The sequence below is a fragment of the Meles meles genome, chromosome X (assembly GCF_922984935.1).
Source record: "Meles meles chromosome X, mMelMel3.1 paternal haplotype, whole genome shotgun sequence".
NCBI lineage: Eukaryota > Metazoa > Chordata > Mammalia > Carnivora > Mustelidae > Meles > Meles meles.
Window position 1 is genome coordinate 90,879,597 of NC_060087.1, and position 23,984 is coordinate 90,903,580.

The 23,984-nt window shown below is 36.6% G+C and overlaps 1 protein-coding gene across 2 annotated transcripts in view; it reads left to right on the top strand.

Annotated features, from left to right (window-relative positions):
- COL4A5 (collagen type IV alpha 5 chain) overlaps positions 1 to 23,984 on the top strand; it is a 250,423-nt gene that overhangs the window by 95,086 nt on the left and 131,353 nt on the right. For both annotated transcript variants that reach the window (XM_045995411.1, XM_045995412.1), the window contains exons 2-3: positions 7,636 to 7,695; positions 23,047 to 23,136. In XM_045995411.1, the coding sequence (XP_045851367.1) occupies positions 7,636 to 7,695; positions 23,047 to 23,136 (150 nt within the window). The remainder of the gene's footprint in view (positions 1 to 7,635; positions 7,696 to 23,046; positions 23,137 to 23,984) is intronic.

The window sequence follows — 23,984 nt, forward strand, 5'->3', positions numbered from 1 at the left end:
ACAATGCCTTTAAACACACCACCCCCAGTGCCCCCAGCTCTGGTCTCATCATGATGTAGGTAGAATAAATGGAATATAAATTAAATTTTTAAATTGAATTCAAACAAATATAAAATGTTTTAAGTAGTGACTTCCCTAAAGTATAGCTACATGTTAAGCAATAAAGAAGTGAAAAAAGATGAAATTATTAATTTTTAAAAATATACTGTATAAAATTACTTCCAAAATAACATGCACACATATTTAAAGTTATATTGGTTGTTTACAGATTATATTAGGATTTGGAGGATTTTGTTGGATACTGAGAAGGCAGAAATACAATTGTAAAGAAAATTCACATAGTATCTTCTCCATATTAACAAAATCATCTGTCTATTGCTTTGCATTGTTCTCAAGAGCTTAATTTGTATTTTAAAAAGAAAGTTTCTTAGTGAAAATGAAAATAGAAAGTTACACCATCTTTTACTCTAACACCAGAAAATGATGATCACGTATTTACATTTAAAGTAGAGACATACATTCCAAAGTCAAATGTTATTTTTAGATGTATAACCATTTTAGATTATCATTAACTCCTCCATTAATGCATGTCACTGATTATTGATAATATGCACACTCTAATTCAGTGAATATGGCCATTGGCAGTCTTTATCTTGTGAATCAGTAGTTTCTGAAATTTGTATGTTTGTACTTTGAAATCTAGAATTCATGCTTGCCCCAAACTATTAAATATCTTAAATTAACCTCCATTCCTGACATGCTATAATGTAATTTTTCTATATGGAATTCAGAGAGCAATATGTACTATCTTTGCATCTTCCACTTGCACCTAACATAAAATAGTGGGTGATCAACAAGTATTTGTTGAGTTAGTTTTATATGTTGGAAGGAGCTGTGTCTTATCTGTGTCTTATCTTTTAGTGCCTAACAAGATTTCTGGCCTCTAATCATGCCCAATTCGTGTTTGATGAGTAAGTTTGTACAAGTCCATTTACCTTGTGATGTCATTGTTGTATAATACTAAAACCAGTGTATAACCTAACCACATATATATCACAACTAATAGCTGCATAACAGACTTTAGATTAGAGATGTCAGGAGCATTTTTTACTGGAACAACATCTTGCAGTGTAAGAAATTAATTCCCAACCTCAAGGCATTGTTGTTTGCTTTTATCAGGAAAAGAAGTTCAAACGTGTGTCTGGCTTCTAATTACAGCTAAGTGTGAGTGAGTTAGGAGTTATGAGAAGGATGAGGTCAGTAGTTTGATAAGGAAATGGGAAAATATGCTTGTAGTGGTTGGAGTAAAGGAACACAGGGAATGTTAGGAAGGAGGCTAAGGTATTTTTAAGTCATGGTCTTTCAAGACTAAGCATTGATACACATTACTTGGTATTTACATCACATAAAGGTTTCTGTTATTTAATGAGAAGCATACCACCGTATTGTACATAAATGGTGAGCTATCTACATATGTTAACTAATTATGATTTGTTTTTCTAAGAAGTTCAGCTTTATGCCAGTGTATAGGGTAGATCTGGATGACAGAAGTCATCTACTGTCTTGTTCTCTGATGGGTTCTTATTTTATTTTATTTATTTATTATTTTTATTTTATTTGACAGAGAGAGATATAGTGAGAGAGGGAACACAATCAGAAGGAATGGGAGAGAGCAAAGCAGGCCTCCCGCCAAGCAAGGAGCCCAATGCTGGGCTTTGATACCTCGACCCTGGGACCTTGACCTGAGCCAAAGGTGGATACTTAATGACTGAGCTACTCAAGCACCCCTATTTTATTTTTTTTTAAAGATTATTGTCTTCCACCTAATATAGGGCTCAAACTCACAATCTCAAGATCAAGAGTCACTCTGCTAACTAACTGAGCCAGCCAGGTACCCCTCTTACGGGTTCTTATTTTAGAGGAAAATATTTTTCTGGCTTCAAGAACTCAGTTTTTTTTTTTTTTTTAGTGTTAACTAATTTTATTGGCAACTTTCATTTTTCTTGTTTGTTTTCTGTATCAATGCTGATTCTGATTTTCTTTTTTTTCTTTTTTTCTTTATAATATTATTTCTTTTATAAATATATAATGTATTTTTATCCCCCAGGGTACAGGTCTGTGAATCACCACGTTTACACAGTTCACAGCACTCACCATAGCACATACCCTCCCCAATGTCCATAACCCCACCTCCCTCTCCCAAAACCCTTCCCCCAGCAACCCTCAGTTTGTTTTGTGAGATTAAGAGTCACTTAGGGTTTGTCTCCCTCCCAATCCCATCTTGTTTCATTTATTCTTCTCCTACCCCCCTAACCTCTCCCCCCATGTTGCATCTCCACTTCCTCATATCAGGGAGATCATGTGATAGTTTTGTCTTTCTCCGATTAACTTATCTCGCTAAGCATGATACCCTCTAGTTCCATCCACGTCGTCACAAATGGCAAGATTTCATTTCTTTTGATGGCTGCATAGTATTCCATTGTGTATATGCACCACTTCTTCTTTATCCATTCATCTGTTGATGGACATCTAGGTTCTTTCCATAGTTTGGCTATTGTAGACATTGCCGTATAAACATTCGGGTGCATGTGCCCCTTCAGATCACTATGTTTGTATCTTTAGGGTAAATACCCAGTAGTGCAATTGCTGGGTCATAGGGTAGTTCTATTTTCAACATTTTGAGGAACCTCCATGCTGTTTTCCAGAGTGGTTCCACCAGCTTGCACTCCCACCAACAGTGTAGGAGGGTTCCCCTTTCTCTGCATCCTCGCCAGCATCTGTCATTTCCTGACTTGTTAATTTTAGCCATTCTGACTGGTGTGAGGTGATATCTCATTGTGGTTTTGATTTGTATTTCCCTGATGCCGAGTGATGTGGAGCACTTTTTCATGTGTCTGTTGGCCATCTGGATGTCTTCTTTGCAGAAATGTCTGTTCATGTCTTCTGCCCATTTCTTGACTGGATTATTTGTTCTTTGGGTGTTGAGTTTGCTAAGTTCCTTATAGATTTTGGATACTAGCCCTTTATCTGATATGTCGTTTGCAAATATCTTCTCCCATTCTGTCAGTTGTATTTTGGTTTTGTGAAATGTTTCCTTTGCTGTGCAAAAGCTTTTGATCTTGATGAAATCCCAGTAGTTCATATTTGCCCTTGCTTCCCTTGCCTTTGGTGATGTTCCCAGGAAGACGTTGCTGCGGCTAAGGTCAAAAAGGTTGCTGCCTGTGTTCTCCTCAAGGATTTTGATGGATTCCTTTCTCACATTGAGGTCCTTCATCCATTTTGAGTACACTTTCATGTGTGGTATAAGGAAATGGTCCAATTTCATTTTTCTGCATGTGGCTGTCCAATTTTCCCAACACCATTTATTGAAGAGGCAGTCTTTTTTCCATTGGACATTCTTTCCTGCTTTGTCAAAGATTAGTTGACCATAGAGTTGAGGGTCTATTTCTGGGCTCTCTATTCTGTTCCATTGATCTATGTGTCTGTTTTTGTGCCAGTACCATGCTGTTTTGATGATGACAGCTTTGTAATAGAGCTTGAAGTCTGGAATTGTGATGCCCCCCACTTTGGCTTTCTTTTTCAATATTCCTTTGGCTATTCAAGGTTTTTTCTGGTTCCATATGAATTTCAGGATTATTTGTTCCATTTCTTTGAAAAAAATGGATGGGATTTTGATAGGGATTGCATTAAATGTGTAGATTGCTTTAGGTAGCATAGACATTTTCACAATATTTGTTCTTCCAATCCAGGAGCATGGAACATTTTTCCATTTCTTTGTGTCTTCCTCAATTTCTTTCATGAGTATTTTATAGTTTTCTGAGTATAGATTCTTAGCCTCTTTGGTTAGGTTTATTCCTAGGTATCTTATAGTTTTGGGTGCAATTGTAAATGGGATGGACTCCTTAATTTCTCTTTCTTCTGTCTTGTTGTTGGTGTAGAGAAATGCAACTGATTTCTGTGCGTTGATTTTATATCCTGACCCTTTGCTGAATTCCTGTACAAGTTCTAGCAGTTTTGGAGTGGAGTCTTTTGGGTTTTCCACATATAGTATCGTATCATCTGCAAGGAGTGATAGTTTGACTTCTTCTTTGCCAGTTTGCATGCCTTTAATTTCTTTTTGTTGTCTGATTTCTGAGGCTAGGACTTCTAGTACTATGTTGAATAGCAGTAGTGATAATGGACATCCCTGCCGTGTTCCTGACCTTAGTGGAAAAGCTCTCAGTTTTTCTCCATTGAGAATGATATTTGCGGTGGGTTTTTCATAGATGGCTTTGATAATATTGAGGTATGTGCCCTCTATCCCTACGCTTTGAAGAATTTTGAATAGGAAGAGATGATTTTGTTATTAATTGGTTTATATAGTTGTCTGCTCCCACGTTAGGGGCATAGATATTTAAAATTGTTAGATCTTCTTGTTGGGCAGACCCTTTGAGTATGATATAGTGTCCTTCCTCATCTCTTATTATAGTCTTTCACTTAAAATCTAATTGATCTGATATAAGGATTGCCACCCCAGCTTTCTTCTTATGCCCATTAGCATGGTAAATTGTTTTCCACCCCCTCACTTTAAATCTGGAGGTGTCTTCGGGTCTAAAATGAGTTTCTTGTAGGCAACATATAGATGGGTTTTGTTTTTTTATCCATTCTGATACCCTGTGTCTTTTGATTGAGGCATTTAGCCCATTAACATTCAGGGTAACTATTGAGAGATATGAATTTAGTGCCATCGTATTGCCTGTAAGGTGACTGTTACTGTATATTGTCTCTGTTCATTTCTGATCTACTACTTTTAGGCTCTCTTTGCTTAGAGGACCCCTTTCAATATTTCCTGTAGAGCTGGTTTGGTGTTTGCAAATTCTTTCAGTTTTTGTTTGTCCTGGAACCTTTTTATCTCTCCTTCTATTTTCAATAATAGCCTAGCTGGATAGAGTATTCTTGGCTGCATGTTTTTCTCGTTTAGTGCTCTGAATATATCATGCCAGCTGTTTCTGGCCTGCCCGGTCTCTGTGGATAAGTCTGCTGCCAATCTAATATTTTTACCATTGTATGTTACAGACTTCTTTTCCCGGGCTGTTTTCAGGATTTTCTCTTTGTCTGTTAAGATTTGTAAATTTTACTATTAGGTGACAGGGTGTGGACCTATTCTTGTTGATTTTGAGGGGGATTCTCTGCACCTCCTGGATTTTGATGCTTGTTCCCTTTGCCATATTAGGGAAATTCTCTCCAATAATTCTCTCCAATATACCTTCTGCTCCCCTATCTCTTTCTTCTTCTTCTGGGATCCCAAGTATTCTAATGTTGTTTCGTCTTATGGTATCACATATCTCTCGAATTCTCCCTTCGTGGTCCAGTAGCTGTTTGTCCCTTTTTTGCTCAGCTTCTTATTCTCTGTCATTTGGTCTTCTGTATCACTAATTCTTTCTTCTGCCTCATTTATCCTAGCAGTGAGAGCCTCCATTTTTTATTGTACCTCATGAATAGCTTTTTTATTTCAACTTGGTTAGATTGTAGTTCTTTTATTTCTTCAGAAAGGGCTTTTATCTCTCCAGAGAGGGTTTCTCTAATATCTTCCATGCCTTTTTTGAGCCCAGCTAGAACCTTGAGAATAGTCATTCTGAACTCTTGATCTGACATATTACCAATGTCTGTATTGATTAGGTCCCTAGCCTTCAGTATTGCCTCTTGTTCTTTTTTTTGTGGTGAATTTTTCCGCCTTGTCATTTTGTCCAGATAAGAGTATATGAAGGAGCAAGTAAAATACTAGAAGGGTGGCAAAGACCCCAGGAAAATGCGCTTTAACCAAATCAGAAGAGACCCCAAATTGTGGGGGGGGAGAAAGGGGATAAAGAGTTTCAGAAAAAAAAAGAAAAAATTAAAAAAAGAAGACAAATAATGAAAAAATACAACAAAGAAAAGATATATATATATATATATTAGATAAATTAGCTAAAAAATGTTAAAAAAGAAAAGAGTAAACATTAAAAAAATTAGCAGAAGAGGGAAAAAAAATTAAAAAAAAAACTAAATTAACCACAAGACTAAAGAATCATGGGGAGAAAGCCGTAAGTTCCGTGCTTTGCTTTCTCCTCCTCTGGAATTCCGCTGCTCTCCTTGGTATTGAACCTGCTCTCCTTGGTAGGTTAACTTGGTCCTGGCTGGATTTCTTGTTGATCTTCTGGGGGAGGGGCCTGCTGTAGTGATTCTCAAGTATCTTTGCCCTAGGCAGAATTGCACCGCCCTTACCAGGGGCCAGGCTAAGGTTCTCTTTCGGGAGCTTTTGTTCCCTGAATGCTTTCTGTAGAGTTCCGTAGGACGGGGATGAAAATGGCAGTCTCCCAGTCTCCCGCCTGGAGAAGCCGAGAGTTCGGGGCCCCACTCCTCAGTGTGCCCTCAGAGAATAGTGCCCAATCATTCTGGTCTCCCTGGCTTCCGGCCGCGCTCTGAGCTCACCCAGCCTGCTACCGGTTCAAGGTAACCCCGAGCTGAGAGCTCACTCCTCAGCTCTGTCTGCGTAGCCGGCTTCCCTGTTCTAATACCTGCAAGCTCTATGACGCTCAGACACCCCCGATCCTTCTGTGACCCTGTGGGACCTGGGGCCACGCTGACCCCGCTTGGGTTTCACCCTGGTTTAGCCTCTGGAGTGATGTCCCTCAGTGGAACAGACTTTTAAAAGTCCTGATTTTGTGCTCCGTTGCTCCGCCGCTTGCCGGGAGCTGGCCCCTCTCCCCCGTGGTTTATCTTCCCGTCGCTTTGGATTCACTTCTCCACCAGTCCTACCTTTCAGTATGTGGTTGATTTTCTGTTTCTAGAATCACTGTTCTTCTTCTCTTCGATCTCCCGTTGGATTTGTAGGTGTTTGCATTGTTTAGATGAGCTATCTAGCTGATCTCCTGCTACCTGATGTAGTCTCAGCCTGTTACTTCTCTGCCATCTTTCATCTTTCCCTCCAAGAACTTGGTTCTTAATATGAGTTAATGAACTTACTAGTAGTGGCTCTTTAGAATATCTAGGCTGTGGGTGCTTGCTTCGGCAGCATGTACACTAGAATATATAGACCATGGGAACATTTGTTGTAAAACTGTTGGAGTCATTTTGACTGAGCTACTAGTGATGAGACAGAGGGAGCAAATTTTAAAAAGTTGGTAAGAGATAGCATTATGTATTTTATGCTCTGTGATTGCTCATAAATGCCAAGATACACACTTCAAGCAGCAGCATCTTTGGCTAGTTGTCAAGGTCACTGCTAATATAGATTGAGAGGTCATGTCTTCCATGTGATGTTAGGACAAAACAAGGAGTTCCTAAGAGCTTGGACAAGTGGCAAATCATATTACAGGTGAAGTTGTTTGAATTCTTTTTAATTTTTAATATCTTTTAAACAAGATATTTTTCACTTTAAAATTATAAAAATTACATATGCTCATTGTGGAAAAATTCAAATGGAAGTGTGTACCATAAAAGGTGAAAGCTTCCCCAGAGGTAACCATTGTTTGCAGTTTGGTATGTATTCTTCCAGATATTTTTCTGCCATTTGGTTTATAAGTTTGGATTGCTAAATTTAGTTGAAGGATAAGTCAGAGACTCGTTTTCAGATTCATATTAAATAATTTTTGTCCCTTTTTTTCTTCCTTACAGGCTTGCTATGGGTGTTCTCCAGGGTCAAAATGTGACTGTAGTGGTCTAAAAGGAGAAAAGGTAAGATTTGAAATGAACCTTTGAAAACTTAGTAAAACCAGTAAAATAGTGTTTTAATGTGTTTTTTTATAAAAAAAAAAAAAACAGGGCTCTACCTCAGCATCTAAGTAAATAAAATGAATTCTACCATACTGCTTATTTTAGATAGCTGTAAGCATTAGATTATACCTCAGGGGTTAGCAAACAGTTTCTGTAAAAGACCATAGAGTAAATGTTTTAGGCTTTGTGGGCCACATAAGTTTTCTGTCACACATTTTTCTCTCATTTTTTAAAATAGCACTTTAAGGGTGTAAAAAAATTTCTTAGCTCTTGGACTATACAAAACAGAGTTCTTACTGCATTTGGTCTGAGAGCTGCAGTCTGCCTATCTATGATCAATCTTGTTTAACTCACTGACTTAAGACACAGAAGAAGGGAAAAACACTTAAGAAGGAACCTAACATCAGGCTACTAATCTGTGTTGGGTATCATGCTAGACAATTTCATATATTTTTATTTGGTTCGTATAAGTTAATGATTGGTGAATCTCTTTTTATCACACTTTTCCCATAGCAGCACCCTTATTGTGTACATGTGATAAGTACAAAGTAAGTATTGGTGAGAATTAAATAGCATAAACCCAGCCACTCTGAGTCAGTGACTGACAGTGAAGTTAGAAGATTAAGAAGGTATAACGAATTGTGGCCTATAGAGAATTGTGCTAGGAGAAAGAGGTTCCTACTCTAGTCTCCACTGTCTGGGGCTCAAATATTTTTGAATGAATCAGTGAATATTACTAATTATATATGATAAAGTTTAGGATAGTATTTCAAGAGCATATTCCATTTATGGATACAGAAGTTCTACTAACATTTAAAAGTCCTGGAGTAAAGAAACCTATTTGTTCTGTAATGCTGTATTTCCAAGCTCCATTTGACTCACTTCTTCCTAACAAAGCTCCTGTTAATAATAATTGACCAGTGTTAAATAGGACACCTATTTAAGTGACATTAGTTTGAGGGGAGTAGTTTTATAGTAAGTGTGTGTTTTCTGTAGTGGTAAAAAAGATGAAATGAGATTCATTTCTGATATTGGTAGAGCGAATTAAAAGGAAAGATTTTATTTATTCATGTGAGAGAGAGAATGCACGTGCAAGCATGAGCCTGGGATTGGGGGTTAGGGAGAGGGAGAAGCAGATGAAACTTACACCTACTTAATGGCACAGGAGAGTGACAAAAAGCAGGGAAAAAGTAGAGAGGATTCTATCCTAGAAGGAAAGGAAGTCCACTGGGCAAGTTTTCATTTATGGACTTTTCTCCTGAGTGCATCCTTCAGTCTGCATGGCAGAGGATGGCTAGAACCCAGACAAAAAGCCACAGTCTTACTGGCTTAAGAAGTTAAGAAGACAGAGTTGAGGATGCCAGAACAACTGGAAAGTGATGAGAGATATGCTGTAATAGAAGGAGGCACAGAGAGCACAGCCCAAAAATTTACCTGTAAATTCCACCAAAATTCTTGGTTGAATCTTGAACTTTGTATGTGTAGGGGAGGATTCATTCAATGCACCAAAACAACAGCTGGAAGTCTTCAATAACTGAACATAGATTTAACTGCTGTCCATTGAATAGAAAACAAAGTTTTAAGTTTTAGTTCAGTTAACTATTTCCAAAAACAAAAGTTCAGTACATTTCAGAGGAAGATAAAAGAATCTAGGATGAATAATATACAATGTCTGATTTGCTATTGAAACTTACTAGGTTTAAGAAGTAACAGGTAAGGGGCACCTGGGTGGCTCAGTGGGTTAAGCCGCTGCCTTCGGCTCAGGTCATGATCTCAGGGTCCTGGGATTGAGTCCCACATCAGGCTCTCTGCTCAGCAGGGAGCCTGCTTCCCTCTCTCTCTCTCTCTCTCTCTGCCTGCCTCTCTGCCTACTTGTGATCTCTGTCTGTCAAATAAATAAATAAAATCTTAAAAAAAAAAAGTAACAGGGACGCCTGGGTGGCTTAGTTGGTTAAGCAGCTGCCTTCGGCTCAGGTCATGATCCCAGCGTCCTGGGATCGAGTCCCGCATCGGGCTCCTTGCTCAGCGGGGAGCCTGCTTCTCCCTCTGACTCTGCCTGCCACTCTGTCTGCCTGTGATCCCTCTCTCTCTCTCTCTCTGACAAATAAAAAAAAATAAAATCTTAAAAAAAAAAAAAGTAACAGGTAAAAGTGATCCATAGTCAAGAAGAAGACTCATGAATGAAAACTAACTCTGAAATAACACAGATGTTAGAATTTATAGACAGATATTTAAACCAATAGGATAAATATATTTGTTGATGTAAAGGGAAATGTGCTCCTGTGAGTGAACAAATAGAGAGTCACAACAGAGAATGGGAACTTAAAAAAAGGAGAAACCTAGATTTGAAAAGCAAAATATGAGAAAGAGCAATTCACCAGTTAGACTTTTAACAGCAGAATCATGATAATGAAAGAAAGGGTCAGTAAATTTAAAGATGAATCTGAGGAAAGATATAATCTGAAGAAAAAAGAGAATAAAAAGAAAACAAAAACATAGGGCCTCACTGACCTGTGGGACAGTATTACAGGGTTTAATGCAAAATGTAAATGGAGTCCTGTAACAATGGGAGAGAAGAAAACAGGGGAGAAAAAGGAATAATAATTAAAGGGCAGTAGTAATGACAAGAATTTCTCACACTTGGTAAAAAATATAAATTTACAGATATAAGAAATTTAGCACACCACAAGCAGAATAAAAATGAAACTATACCTAGGCATATCATAATGAATCACTGAAAAAACAGATTTAAAGAAAATCTTGAAAGAAGCTAGAGAAAAAATATACATTACATACAGGGGCACAATGATATGAATGATGCCAGACTTCTCATCTGAGAGAATGGATACTGTACAATAACATAAAAACATTAGAGAGTTGAAAAATCTGCAAACATAGTTGTTATATACAATGAAAATAGAAATAAAGACAAACAAACAAAAACCAGACTCTTAAATACAGAGAACAAACTGGTGGGTGCCAGAGGGGAGGTTGTGGGGGATGGGTTAAATAAGTGAAGTAGGTAAAGATGTATAAATTTCCAGTTATAAAATAAATAGGTCATGGAGATGGAAAGTACAGCACAGGAAACATAGTCAACAATTATGTAATAAAGTTACGTGGTGACAGATGGTGACTACATTTAGGGTGAACACTGAGTAATGTGTAGAATAGTGGAATCAATATATTGTACATTTGGAACTACAATAGCATTGTATGTCAACTATACTTCAATAATAAATTTTAAAAATAAAATAAAGTCAAATTTAAGACATTAAAAAATGTCTTCATCAGCATATCTGCATTAAAGGAATATAAAGAAATTTCTTCACGGTAAAGGGAAATGTGGATTTCCGGGAAGGAATTGAAAGCACTAGAAATGGTGTATATATGGGTAAATATAAAAAAATGATATCTTTCCCCTCTCTAAATTTATTTACAAGACACAAGACTGTTCATTTAATTTTTTTTAGTAATTGTACTGAATATTTTATTTCATTTTTTAAGTTTTTATTTTAATTCCATTTAGTTAACATACAGTGTTATATTAGTTTCTGGGGTATAACACGTCCATACATCACACAGTGCTCATCATGATGATTGTAGTCCTTAATCCCCATCGCCTATTTCACTCCATCCCCCCACATACCTCCCTTCTGGTAACCATCAGTTTGTTCTCTGTAGTTAAGAGTCTGTTTCTTGATTTCTCTCTCTTTCTCTCTCTCCCCTGTGTTCATTTGTCTTTTTTCTTAAATTCGACATATTAGTGAAATCATATGGTAATTGTCTTTCCCTGACTTATTTCACTTAGCATTATATTCTCCAGTGTCATCTGTGTCATTGCAAATGGCAAGATTTCATTCTTTTCATGGCTGAGTAATATTCTATTATATATATACATACACCACCTCTTCTTTATTCATTCATCAACAGGTAGACACATGGGCTGCTTCCATATCTTAGCTATGGTAAATTATGCCGCTATGAACATAGGGGTACATGTATCCCTTTGAATTAGTATTTTTGTATTCCTTTGGTAAATACTCAGTAGTGTAATTGCTGGATCATAGAGTAGCTCTATATTTAACTTTTTGAGGAACCTCCATACTGTTTTTCAGAGTGGCTGCACCAGTTTGCATTCCCACCAATAATGCAAGAAGGTTCCTTTTTCTCCACATCTTTGCCAACACCTGTTGTTTCATGTGCTGTTGATTTTAAGCATTCTGATAGGTGTGAGGTGATAGCTCATTGTAGTTTTGATTTGCATTTCTCCAATGGTAAGTAATGATGAACATATTTTCATGTGTCTTTTGGCCATCTGGATGTCTTTGGAGAAGAGTCTGTTCATGTCTTCTGACCATTTAAAAAAATCAGCTAATTTTATTTATCTTATTTTTTTCATCCCCACAAGAGTCCTCTTTAATACCTATCACCAGCAACTCTCAGTTTGTTCTCTTAACTATACAGTCCCTATGGTTTGCCTCCCTCTCTGTTTTTTTCTCATTTTATTTTTCTTTCCCTTCCCCATTCATCTCTTTTGTTTCTTAAATTCCACATATGAGTGAAATAATATATTTATTTGTCTTTCTCTGACTTATTTCACTTAGCATTATACTCTCTAGTTCTATCCATGGTTGTTGCAAATAGCAAGATTTCATTCTTTTTGATGGCTGAGTGATATTCCATGGTATATATGCCACATCTTCTTTGTCCATTCATCAGTTGATGGACATTTGTGCTCTTTCCATAATTTCGCTATTGTTGATAGTATTGCTATGAACATTGGGGTGTGTGTGCCCCCTTTGAATCAGCAGTTTTGTATCTTTCTGTAAATACTCAGTAGTGCAATTGCAGGGTCATAGAATAGCTCTATTTTTAACTTCTTGAGAAACCTCCATACTGTTTTCCAGAGTAGCTGCACCATTTTGTGTTCCCACCACATTGTAAGAGGGTTCCCCTTTCTCCGCATACTTGCCAACATCTGTTGTTTCCTGAGTTGTTAATTTTAGCCATTCTGACAGGTGTAAGGTGGTAACCTCATTGTCGTTTTGATTTGTATTTCCCTGATGATGAGTGATACTGAGCATTTTTTCATGTGTCTGTTAGCAATTTGTATGTCGTATTTGGAGAAATGTCTGTTTATGTCTTCTGCCCATTTCTTTTTTTTTTTCCCTTTTTATTTATTTTTTCAGCGTAACAGTATTCATTCTTTTTGCACAACACCCAGTGCTCCATGCAAAACGTGCCCTCCCCATCACCCACCACCTGTTCCCCCAACCTCCCACCCCTGACCCTTCAAAACCCTCAGGTTGTTTTTCAGAGTCCATAGTCTCTTATGGTTCGCCTCCCCTCCCCAATGTCCATAGCCCGCTCCCCCTCCCCCAATCCCACCTCCCCCCAGCAACCCCCAGTTTGTTTTGTGAGATTAAGAGTCATTTATGGTTTGTCTCCCTCCCAATCCCATCTTGTTTCATTTATTCTTCTCCTATCCCCCTACCCCCCCATGTTGCTTCTCCATGTCCTCATATCAGGGAGATCATATGATAGTTGTCTTTCTCCGATTGACTTATTTCACTAAGCATGATACGCTCTAGTTCCATTTCTTAACTGTATTATTTATTTTTTGGATGTTGATTTTGATATGTTCTTTACAGATTCTAGATTCTAGCCCTTTATCCTACATGTCATTTGCACATACCTTCTCCCATCCACCAGTTATCTTTTAGTTTTATTGATTGTTTCCTTCAGTGTACAGAAGCTTTTTATCTTGATGAAATCCCAGTAGTTCATTTTCACTTTTGTTTCCCTTGCCTCTGGAGATGTGTCTCGTAAGATGTTGCTGCCGCCATGGTCAAAGAGTTGCTGCCTCTTTTTTCTTCTAGGATTTTGATGGTTTCCTGTCTTACATTTAGGTCTTTCATCCATTTTGAATTTGGTTTTGTGTATGGTGTAAGAAAAAGGTCTAGTTTCATCATGTCACTTTCATTTTCCCAACACCACTTGTTGAAGAGACTGACCTTTTCCAATTAGATATTCTTTCCTGTTTTGTTAAAGATTAACTGGCCATATAGTTGTGGGTTTATTTCTGAGTTTTCTGTTCTGTGCTATTGATTTATGTGTCTATTTTTGTGCCAGTATCATACTGTTTCGACTACTGTAGCTCTTTGTACTATAACTTGAAGTCTGGAATTGTGATGCCTCCAGCTTTTTCTTTTCCAAGATTACTTTGGCTATTTGGGATCTTGTGTGATGGATAGAATATTGTTGAAAGCATAGCATGAGAGCTTCAAAATACATGAAGCAAAAGTGACAGAATTAAAGGGACAAATAGACAAATCCACAATCATAGTTGATTGATCCTAATACACCTATCTTAGTCATTGACAGAACAACTAGAAAAAAAATCAGTAAAGGCATAGATGATTTGAATTCCATTATTAACCACCTAGACCTAATTGACATATATGAAGTCCTACATCCAATTATAGAATGTTTTTTTTCCCAAAGACAGATGGAATTTCTCCATGATAGACCATATGGTGTGCAATAAAATGAGATCCTATTAATTCCAAAAGATTGAAAACCTAAGTATATATTCTCTGACTACATGGAATGAATATGAAATCAATAATAATAAGATATGTAGAAAATTCTCTACTATTTGGAAGTTAGCAAACACTATTCTAAGTAACTGATAGACCAAAGAAGAAATCACAAGGAAAATTACAAAATATATCAAGTTGCATAATGATTAAACTACAGTATACTAAGAATTGTGGATGGAGTTAAAGCAGGACTTAGTGGGAAATAACTTTAAATACCTATGTTAGAAAAGAAGAAAGCTTTAAAATTACTGACCTACATTTTCTACTTAAGAACCTGGAAAAGGACAAGTAAATCAAATTTAAAATAGGGAAAAGAAGGAAATACACAATAGAGTACACAATTCTAAGACAGCATAAAATTATAGTAAACATGGTAGTGTGTTAATAGCAAAGGAAGAGACATATAGATGAATGGAAAAGAATAAAATTCCATAAATAGACCCACAGATACGTAATGAATTGATTTTTTTTTTTTTTTACAAAAGTGAAAAGGCAGTTAGGTAGAGAAAAGATAGTCTTTCAACAAATAGTACTGGAACAATTAGATGTGCTTATGCACAAAAATGGACTTTGGCTCATTGCTTTCATGATATACAAAAATTAACTCACAATAGATTGTAGAAAAACCTAAATCTAGGGGTGCCTGGGTGGCTCAGTTATTAAGCGGCTGCCTTCGGCTCACATCATGATCCCAGGGTTCTGGGATCGAGCCCCGCATTGGGCTCTCTGCTCTGTGGGAAGCCCGCTTCTCTCTCTCCCACTCCCCCTGCTTGTGTTTCCCCTCTTGCTGTGTCTCTCTCTGTCAAATAAATAAATAAAATCTTTAAACAAAACCCCTAAATCCAGACATATTTTAGAAGAAATCATAGGAGAAAATTCTTATGATCTGGGTTAAGCAGATATTTCTTAGGATACCAAAAACATAATCCATCAAAGGAAAGGTTGATATCTTGGAACACTGAAAAAATAAAATAAAATTAAAAAAAAGAGAAAAGATTGGTAAATTGTATTTCATCAAAATTAAGAAATTATTCTTTTTTGAAGACATTGTTTAGAGAATGAAAAGACAACCCACAGTCTAGGAAAAAATATTTGCAAATTACATATCTCACAAAGAGTCTTATATATAGATTATGTAAAGGAATTTCAAAACTCATTAATAAAACAAACCCCAAAATAAAATAAATTAGAAACAAAGTAGCAAGAGATTTTAAGTTACTTCACAAACTAAGATATGTAGATGGCAAATAAATGCATGAAAAGTTACTCAGCATTATTAATTAGGGAAATGCATAATAAAACCATAATAAGATACCACTATAAACCTACTAGAATGCCTAAATATTAAAATATATCCATACTAAGTATAGATGAGGATGGGGAGCAACTGGAACTATTATAGATTGCTGGTGCAAATAGAAGGTGATGCAAACCCTTTGGAAGAGTTTGACAGTTTCTTTAAAAGGTAAGTGTAAACCTATCAGATGGCTGTCCTTTCCTAGACATTTACTTATGAGAATTGAAAGCATATGTCTGTGCATGAGTAGTACATGAGTTCATGGTAGCTTTATTTGTAATAACCAGAAACAGGAAACAACCCAATTACTATTAACAGGTGGGTGAATCAACAAATCATAATACATTTGTACAGTGAATACTACTCAGCACTAAAAAGGAGAGAGCTGTTGACATATACCACAACATGTCTAAATCGGAAGTAATTATGCTGAATGAAAAGTTAGAAGAGTACATTCTATATAAGTCCATGTATATAAAATTCTAGAAAAAGAAAATTAACTTATAGTGACAGAAAGAAAGTCAGTCATCACCTGGGGGGGATGAGTAGAGGCATGAAAAAAATATTATAAAAGGAAACACAAATTTTTTATATTTTATATATATTCATGTTCACTTCAGTATTATATTTAATTAAAGACTTAATTTTTTAGAGAGGTTTTAGGTTCACAGCAAAGTTGAAAGAAATACATAGAGATTTTGCATATACCTCTAGCCCCATGCATGCATACATGCATAGCTTCCCTGACTATCAACATCCCCACCAGAGTGGTACATTTGTTGCAATCGATGAACCTACACTGATGCATCATTATCACCCAAAGTTCATAATTTGCCTTAGAGTTCACTTTTGGTGTTGAACATTCTGTGGATTTGGGCAAATGTATAATGAATGACATGTATTCGTCATTATATTATCATATGAGTATTTTCACTGCCCTAAAAATCTTTTGTGTTCCACCTGTTCATCTGCCACTCTCATCCCTGGCAACCACTGATCTTTTTACAGTCTCCATAATTTTGTCTTTTCCAGAATATCATATAGTTGGAGTGTACAGTCCTTTCAGATAGGATTTTTTTCACTTACAAATAGTATTTGAAGTTCCTCCATGTCTTTTCATTACTTAGTTGTTCATTTCTTTTTAGTGCTGAGTGATATTCCATTGTCTGGATGTACCAGTTTGTTTGCTTGTTCATCTACTAAAAGACATGTTAGTTGCTTCCAAGTTTTGGCAATGATGAATAAAGCTGTTATAAGCATGCATGCATTTGTGGGTTGTGTGTGTGTGTGTTTGTGTGTGTGTGAGAGAGAGAGAGAGAGAGAGAGAGAGAATATGTTTGAAACTCCTTTGGGTATATGCCAAGAAACATTGGTAGATCATATGAGTATATTTAGTTTTGTAAGAAACTGCCAAATTGTCTTCCAAAGTAGCTGTATCATTTTGCCTTCCTACTGCCAATGAATGAGGAGGGTCCCTGTTGCTCCACATCTTTGGCCCTATATTTGGTGTTGTCAGAGTTTTAAATTTTGGCCATTCTAATGGATGTGTAGTGGTATGTAATTGTTTTAATTTGCATTTCCCTGAGGACATATTAGATGGAACATCTTTTCATATGCTTATTTGCCATCTGTATATCTTCTTTGGTGAGGTATCTGTTCAAGTCTTTGGCCCATTTTTAAATCAAGTTGTTTGTTTTCTTATTGTTGAGTTTTAAGAGTTCCTTGTATATTTCAGATAATAGTTCTTTATCAGATATGTCTTTTGCAAATACTTTCTCCCAGTCTGTAGCTTGTCTTCTCATTCCAATTACACTTTCACAGAGCAAAAGTTTTACTTTTAACGTAGTCCAATTTATCAGTTATTTCTTTCATAGATTATGCCTTTGCTGTATCTGAAAATTATCACCATACCCAAGGTCATCTAAATTTTCTCCTGTGCTGTCTTCTAGGAGTTTTTGAGTTGATTTTTAGGAGGAGTGTGTGGTCTCTGTCTAGATTCTTTTTTTTTTTAACATATAGATGTCTAGTTGAGCAACATTTGTTGGAAAGATAAGGGAATTTTTGTGAGTGATAGATATGTTCATTATTTTGATTGTTACACATGTGAAAATAATTTCAAATTGTATACTTTAAATATGTCATATTTATTGTATGTTAATTGTACCTCAATAAAACTGCTTTAAAACAGTAAGTTTAACACACAAATAGTAAAATATATCAATTCTGCTAAAGAAATGTGTCCAAATGCACACTGCTAAAAACAAAACTTGCTACACTCCTGATGACAAGAAACATATCAGATGAAGGGCTAGTATCCAAGATCTATAAAGAACTTCTCAAACTCAATACCCCCAAAAAGCAAATAATCCAGTCAAGAAAATGGGCAGAAGACATGAATAGACATTTTTCCAAAGAAGACACCCAAATGGCCAACCAGTGCATGAAAAGATGCTCTACATCACTCAGCATCAGGGAAGTACAAATCAGAACCACAATGAACGGCACCTCACACCTCATACCAGTCAGAATTGCTAAAATTCACAACTCAGGAAAAAACAAATCTTGGCAAGGATGCGGAGAAAAGGGAACCCTCTTACACTGTTGGTGGGAATGCACGCTGGTACAGCCACTCTGGAAAACAGTATGGAGATTCCTCAAGAAGTTAAAAATTGAGCTACCCTATGACCCAACAATTGCACTACTATTTACCCCAATAATATGAATGTAGTGATCCAAAGGGGCACCTGCAACCCAGTGTTTATAGCAGCAATGCCCACAATAGCCAAACTATGGAAAGAGCCTAGATTTCCATCAAGAGATGAATGGATAAAGAAGATGGGATACACACACACATTCATATACCTATACATATACACACAATGGAATATTACTCAGCCATCAGAAAGGATGAATACTTACCATTTACATTGATATATTGACATGGATGGAACTGGAGGGTATTATGCTGAGTGAAAAGTCAGTCATAGAAAGGCAGTTATCATATGGTTTGGTTTCACTCCTGTGGAATATAAGAAACAGGGCAGAGGGTCATGGGGAAGAGAGGAAAAACTGAATGCAAAGTCATCAGAGAGGGAGACAAACCACAAAAGATTCTTAACTCTAGGAAACAAACTGAGGGTTGCTGGAGGGGAGGTGGGTGGGGGATGGGGTAATTGGGTGATGGGCGTTAAAGAGGGCACGTGATGTACACCCACATTATGAGCACGGGGTGTTACATGCAACTGGTGAATTATTGAACACTGCATTTGAAACTAATGACACACTATATTTTGGCTAATTGAATTTAAATAAAAATAAGAAAAAAGAAAATAACCAGCTGACAACTTATAAAATTCCTGTTACATTGATACTATGTTTATCATGGTGAACATAGCTTAATGTATAGAATGTCAAATCACTATGCACACCTGAAAATGGTATAACATTGTATGTCAACTATACTTCAATAGAAATTATAAAGTAAAATACAATTCATGTCACACTCAAACATTACCTAAACAAGGTGTTCTCCTCTACCAGTGGCATCAGCATGTATTGGGAGCTTGTTAGAAATGCAGGTTTCCTAGGCTCCATAAGAGACCTACTGAATCTAACTCTAACCAGGTAATCTGTGTTTTAATAAGTTGATCAAGCAGTTTTGATGCAAGCTGAAGTTTGAGATCATCTGACCTAAATTATTATCATTTAGCAGTTGTCAAAGGTCAATATTCTTGTTCTCCTGATTATATACATCAAATATTTCTTTATACTATATAATTATAAAAACAACATAGAAATTACTCAAAAAGAAGACAAAATTGCCAATAATTGCATTTTTTAGTTAATTGTTTTCATTTGTCCATTAGTGGTATTGCCTTGCCCATATGTTTGTATTACATTTTTGCAATATTATAATCTAAAAACAATTTAATTTCAATGGTCATTATAGCAGTTTATCCCCCTGTTTATTTTTTCTATCTTCAGAATCCATGTTTTTCCTGTTAATTTTGTATCTTTCTTGAGTAACCATTCTTAAAAATATTTTTTCATTTCCATGATCAGGTAATTTTCTTATTGTGATTATAAAGTGCCCTTCCTGTAAAACTGAAACACTTTTATGGGCACCTTTGACTGACAAAGTACATTTTCTTTCTAAGTAAATCAGCTTGTTATTCTTTTTAGTACTAGCTTGTGGTATATAAAAGAGCTTTAGCACAAAAAGTTATCCTTTGTATAATTTCCCCTAACCCTAACTTTTATACTTTTTCTGTATTTGGGGAAAAAACATTGCCCATAAGTGTTATATAATTCTTTAAGGAAATTCATTCGTAGAATGGATATTTTCTGGGTATTTGTTCTGTTGGTTACTAAGAATGCAGTGTTGGAAATAGCATGATCAATTAGATGAGGGGGTAATGGAAAGAGCAAAGTCAAGATTATTACAAATTTGTGGTCTACATTGTGCTATTTCCTGGAATAGGGAAGATGGTAGAATGATAATGAACTCAGTGTTTTTTTATATTAAATTTGCTCTTGGGAATATTACACAATTTTTCTGTGTCCTAATTCTTCATCTGTAGAATTGAAATAATAGTGGTATTTACCTCATGTTGTCACTGGGAGAATTAAATAAATAAAACCTGGGAACACTTTAGAATAGCTCGATACATGTTTGTTATCATTATTGTTGAGTTTTATGTCCCTGTGAGATATTCAAGTGGAGATATTTAAAACAGTTGGCCCTGTGAGCTTAACTTTTAGGGGGGAAAAATGTGTGGATGTTTGAGATCTCCCGGGGAAAGAGAGAAGGGTCAAAAAGGGAATCCAGAGTAATAACAATATATAAGGGACAGGCAGATAGAGAGGATTACTTCACAATGAAAAGTAAGAGTAGTTTTTTATTTAAATATGGGCAGGCAGCATAAGCTAGTTTTTTAAAAAAGAAGTTTGGCTTTCACAAATAGATGTAGTATTGCCATTTTCTATGTGAATGTTAGCAGATTATAGTAAACTATAGATTAGTTTTAAGGACTCAATGATTGCCTTGCCACCAGTAGCAAAAGCAGGCAAATAGCAACTGTGAACCTTTTATACCATCTGTGGGAATTAGATAGAAGACCCTCCCTCACCCCACCTCATGGCAGGCTTCTATAGCTTCTATTGCAGGAAACTTTCTACCTTTTAAAGGCTGGGGATTGTTCTTGGAATTCTTTTCACTACTGTACATTAGGTGCCCTTCTCTCTTCCTTGGTATAATACTGCTCAGTCAGCTAGATAGGAACACAACATTATTTGACTGTAGTGTCAGGAGATTTCGGGTATATAGTTATGTTAATACAAACACAAGCTTTTTAGCACTCTCCACTTTCAATTTCTGGTTTATTCCTCTCTTATGTATAGCCCAAATAGCAGTTTTGCTTCTAAAAAAATAGCTCTCTTCAAGCATTATCCTCAAATTTTGGCAGAGAGATGTTTTAAATAACCAGTGGAGATCCCAGAATGTAGCTATGTTTTCCACTTATGGAAATCTACTTGAACTAGATTTTTTTCCCTTTTAGCTTCCTTTCTGACTTGCGCTTGCAATCACGTTTCTACTACCAACTCTCCCAAAGATGGACTATGTAACAATTTGAGACAATCCAGCTCTAGAAATTTTGAACCTTTTATTTTTTCCCTTTTGCTCTATTTCCCTCAAAATAATTGATGAGGTTGATTAATATTAAATTATTGTAATTATGTGGCTAATTAAAATAACAAAGAAATATATTTATAGAAAATAAAGAGAGAGAAAACATGTTAACATGTCAATAGTAAGTATTGCCAAAACTATAGGAATGTTTAGACGTACCATTAATTGGCTAACATTTGCTTCACTGCCTTTGTCACTGGGAGTGGAAACTGACCAGAATAGCCTCTTCATAGTACTTATATTTATTGTGAGCCTGCATAACAAAGAATTATTTAATACAAAATTATCTAAGTTATCTAGACTAAACTTAGCACTTACCACACACACATACCCCACCCCCCCCACACACACACTGAGGGTGTAATAAAAATCTACCCTACCTTAACCTCTAGGAATATGTGCCTCCAATGGTCCATTAGTCAGTTGCCTTATAGATATGGATGCTTTCTCTTTCTCAGGTGCTGCCTAGGCTATCACTGTGGATAGGATCTGGTGAAAGGGTTCCTAGAATGAGGTCCAGAGCCTCTGGCCAGAGACTCAGCCTTCAAGCCTTAGAAAAGCAGAGGAACTATTTGCAGCTCTGCAGTTGGGAGCACAAGCCTTGAAGCTGTGAGCCCTCAGGGTTCTTAAACTTAATAGTGATGAGTTTGCTTTCTGTGGTTGGATCTCCTAGGGGTTTCAGGGTTCACACTCTTTCCATAATTGGCTATATGCAAGTTAACTAACTGTAATACATTGATATAATGATATATTAGTATAGATGGCAGCTCTATATGCCCATCTGTCTGTGCAGATACACATATCAGGCCACATTGTACAGATGCTGATCAAATGTAGGAAACCTCACTAGTAGGTTGGGAGCCCTTCTGTGCTGGTGTTGATAAGTGCTGTGGTCAGAACTGAGACTTCAGTTCACTTCAATTAGTAATTCTGAGTAGAGGAAAACAGGTATATGTTTTTTGTTTTTTTTTTTTAAATATTTTATTTGTTTATTTGACAGAGATCACAAGTACGCAGAGAGGCAGGCAGAGAGAGAGGGGGAAACAGGCTCTCCACCGAGCAGAGCACCCGATGTGGGGCTCGATCCCAGGACCCTGAGACCATGACCCGAGCTGAAGGCAGAGGCTTTAACCCACTGAGCCACCCAGGCGCCCCTGTTTTTTGTTCTTCTATAATGACCACGTATTCCTTTTTGTATTAATTTTACAACTAGAAAAAAATATGAAATTTTTAATGTTCTAGAGTCCTTTTCTGACTAATTTATCTCATCAGCTAATGAATTTCTATTCTGGATAATCCTGCAACTGCCCTACTCTGGAACAAATCTGAAAACTTCTCAGATGGTTTCCTTTACACTTCTTCATCCCTGCACCATATTATTTTATGTAACCCCTATAGACCAGTTTCCTGGATTTATTGCTATCTTCCTTGTTAAACTCTTGGTGTCAATATATTTAAAGCTTTACCTCATCTCTGATACACTTTTTAGTTTTATAAGAAAGCAAGAGACTACATTACAATATATGATATAAATTCAGAATGCTTTGTGGTTTTCCACTTACATCTTATAGGTTTTTCCCATGTTAGTAGATATTATGATTTTAGTATCATTAAATTAACATTCTCTAGTCTTTTGATTCTTTTTAATCTCAACCATACTCATGCTTAAAAATTCACAAATAACTTCATCACAAATAATATTCACTCTTGTTCAATTGCAGGGGGAGAGAGGATTTCCAGGTTTGGAAGGCCATCCAGGTTTGCCTGGATTTCCAGGTCCAGAAGGGCCTCCAGGGCCTCGGGGACAAAAGGTATGTGTCAGGTTGCCAACCAGTAATACTAGAGGCATGAAGCCATCTTAAATGTGGGACTAGGTGTCAAATCAACTAAAAAGTTACTGGATTATCGCCAGAAATTCGTGTCTAAATAAAACAACAGAATAACTAAGAGTCTGTATTTCATTGTTGGTTTTAAAAACCTGAATATTACTGCCATATTCAGATGTTTTTGGAAGATGCTGTTAATTGGATGTGGTTATTGAGAGCCTTAACAAAAATTAAGTTTTGTCAGGAGCTCAGCTGAGCTGGAGAGCTAAACTGCCAGATGTCAGAGTAGCTGATTAAGAAAACAAGCCAAAATGAAAGAAACCATCAAGCCTTTTACTGTGGCAGTGTAATAAGCAAAATGTTTAACCAGCAAAAGCACCAGCTTCCCCACTGTTCCATTTTTCCCCATGAAACAGTACCAGTGAAGACCTCGTCTTTGCTGGTCAGCAGGAAGTTAAGGGCTGTGCTGTTATCTAACACTGTTTGGGCCAAGGAATTGAGGCTAGTCCGTTCTGCTGCTAAAACTGAAGTAGTTTCATTAATGAGTTAAGTAAAGATCAAAGACAGGTTGCACACACATTTTTGGAATTGAATGACCCTGAGTGAGAAAAGTTGCCTGGAGCATACACATGAGTATAATCGATAATACCACATGTCAGTTCTCAGTAACCAGAGTACCTGGTTTTGGAATTTTCCTCTTACTCTGTTTAGTTTGATATGCTCAGTAGGAGGGGCTGTCTTGAATATGTGACAGTCTCTTACCAATACCCCATGTGTACATGTTATATTGATAAGAATGTTGAAGGCCCAACTTTTACAAAAGAAATAATACC